At 71.6% G+C, this 1,919-nt stretch overlaps 1 protein-coding gene across 1 annotated transcript in view; it reads right to left on the bottom strand.

Moving 5' to 3' along the window:
- The window catches only part of MEGF6 (multiple EGF like domains 6), a 36,485-nt gene that overhangs the window by 3,257 nt on the left and 31,309 nt on the right, over positions 1 to 1,919 (bottom strand). Inside the window, exons 20-25 of the mRNA XM_023536989.1 lie at positions 1,554 to 1,796; positions 1,129 to 1,257; positions 738 to 866; positions 482 to 610; positions 169 to 300; positions 8 to 55 (exon numbers count right to left, since the gene is read on the bottom strand). Coding sequence (XP_023392757.1) covers positions 8 to 55; positions 169 to 300; positions 482 to 610; positions 738 to 866; positions 1,129 to 1,257; positions 1,554 to 1,796 — 810 coding nt within the window. The remainder of the gene's footprint in view (positions 1 to 7; positions 56 to 168; positions 301 to 481; positions 611 to 737; positions 867 to 1,128; positions 1,258 to 1,553; positions 1,797 to 1,919) is intronic.

The following is a 1,919-nucleotide window of genomic DNA, read 5'->3' as shown; positions in this document are numbered from 1 at the left end:
TTGAGACATCGGCACGGCTGCTCACAACCAAGCCCAAAGCGCCCCGGCGGGCACCCTGCAGGGAACGGGCGGCTGTCTGGGGCTGGGTCCCCCCAGCACAGGGCCCCGGCATCTCCCCCTCACCCCTGGCCCGAGGACGGCCGGGCGGGCGGCCCAGGCAGCACTCACGTTGCTGGCAGCCGGGGCCATGGTAGCCGGCAGCGCACGTGCAGGCGCCTGAGGCAGGGTGGCAGGCCTCGTTCCCGCCGGCACATCGGCATTTCTGCCCGCAGCTCTCCCCGAAGGTGCCGGGGGGGCAGGCTGGGGTGCAAGCGGAGAGGTCGATCCCAGCCCAGGCTGGGCACAGGCGACGCCCTCGAGTCACCCCGGGGACCTCTTGGCTGAGGCACAGCTCAGGGGGACGTGTGGTCTGAGCTTCAGGCCTCGTCAGGAGGGGCTGAGCCGCCCGCGGGCCCGGGGCCCACCCAGCTCAGTCACCTACCCTGCTCACAGCCAGGCCCGGTGAAGCCTGGCAGACAGCGACAGTCCCCGGTGACGTGGTGACAGGCGGCACCTGGTGGGCACTGGCAGCGCTGGGCACAGGCCTCTCCGAACCAGCCGTGCGGGCAGGCTGCGGGTAGGAGGGGGCTGGGGTGGGGGCCCTCAGGCCAGCGCAGGCCCGGAGCACTCATGGGGTGAGGGACCTGCCTCCACCCAGGCAGTGGGGTCCCCGGGTGCTGGCAGAGCTGGGGGCTCACCACTGTCACACCGCGAACCCCTCCATCCTGGGGGGCAGAGGCAGGCTCCAGTGACAGGGTGGCAGGTGGCTCCTCGCCGGCAGGCACAGCGCCCCTCACAGTGGTCCCCGAAGGTGCCCTCGGGGCAGGCTGCAGGACGAGACGGGGGGGAAGGCCATGTCTCTCCAGGGACTGGGCGGGGGCCAACGTACCCCGTCCTACTCTAGGCAGCTTCTGGCTGAGACCCTCCTGCAGGGGACCCTGGGCGGCTCAGACAGCACCCCGCCACCTACGTGCCAACCGACCACCGTGCTGAGGCTCCCACATCCTGGCGAGGGGTGCAGCCCGCCTCCTTCTGGCTCAGTGGGGCCTCTGGGCCTCCCTGCACCAGTCCCCAGCTCATCCCACTCACGGCTCTGACACTTGTCCCCGGTCCGGCCGGCTGGGCAGAGGCAGCGGCCTGTGTGCCGGTCACAGAGGCCGCCGTGGAGGCATCTGCAGCTGTGCTGGCAGCCGGCTCCAAAGTGCCCCGGGAGGCACTCTGCAGGGGTGGGAACAGGGTGAGGGTCCCATTTCCTGGGGCGGGACCCAGGAGACTCCTGCCCTACCCATGTTTCCTGCACCCAGAGCCTCGGACCCCACGTCCTTGGGAAGGAGAGGTGGAGGCTCTGGTCACGCTGCAGGTCCGAGGCCACGCTGCAGGACAATGCTCCCCCCAACCGGGGAGCCGTCTCCGGCCACAGAGGCAGAGGGCTGGACCAGGCCCACTGGGCTGCCGGCCTGGCGCCCACAGACCCCCAGCCTCCCCCTTCTCTCCTCTGCCTGCTCAGCGCTCACCCTTCTCACAGGCCAGGCCGGTCCAGCCCTCTGGGCAGGTGCAGCGGCCCGAGACAGGGTCGCAGGTGCCCCCGTGCTGGCAGATGCAGGAAAGCTGGCAGTTCTCGCCGTGCAGGCCCTCGGGGCAGGCTGGGAGACCGGGAGGGCGGCGAGGTGCAGCACCCGCCCACCGGGCCCGCAGGGGCCTGGAGCCCCCGTGGGGAGGGTCAGCGCAAAGACCAGCGTCGGACCTGGCTCGGAGACCTCACCCAGGGTGACCTACCCCAGGCCACCCGGGCCCACCAGCCCCGCCGTCCTGGGCATATGCACCACCTCCCCGGGGCCCAGCTCTCCCCTTGGGCGAGTCCTACGTCCACTCGGCATCCC

The sequence above is a fragment of the Pteropus vampyrus genome, unplaced genomic scaffold (genome assembly GCF_000151845.1).
Source record: "Pteropus vampyrus isolate Shadow unplaced genomic scaffold, Pvam_2.0 Scaffold176, whole genome shotgun sequence".
In the NCBI taxonomy this organism is placed as follows: Eukaryota; Metazoa; Chordata; class Mammalia; order Chiroptera; family Pteropodidae; genus Pteropus; species Pteropus vampyrus.
Note: the sequence above shows the minus strand (reverse complement) of the source record. Positions and strands in the feature narration are given on the sequence as shown.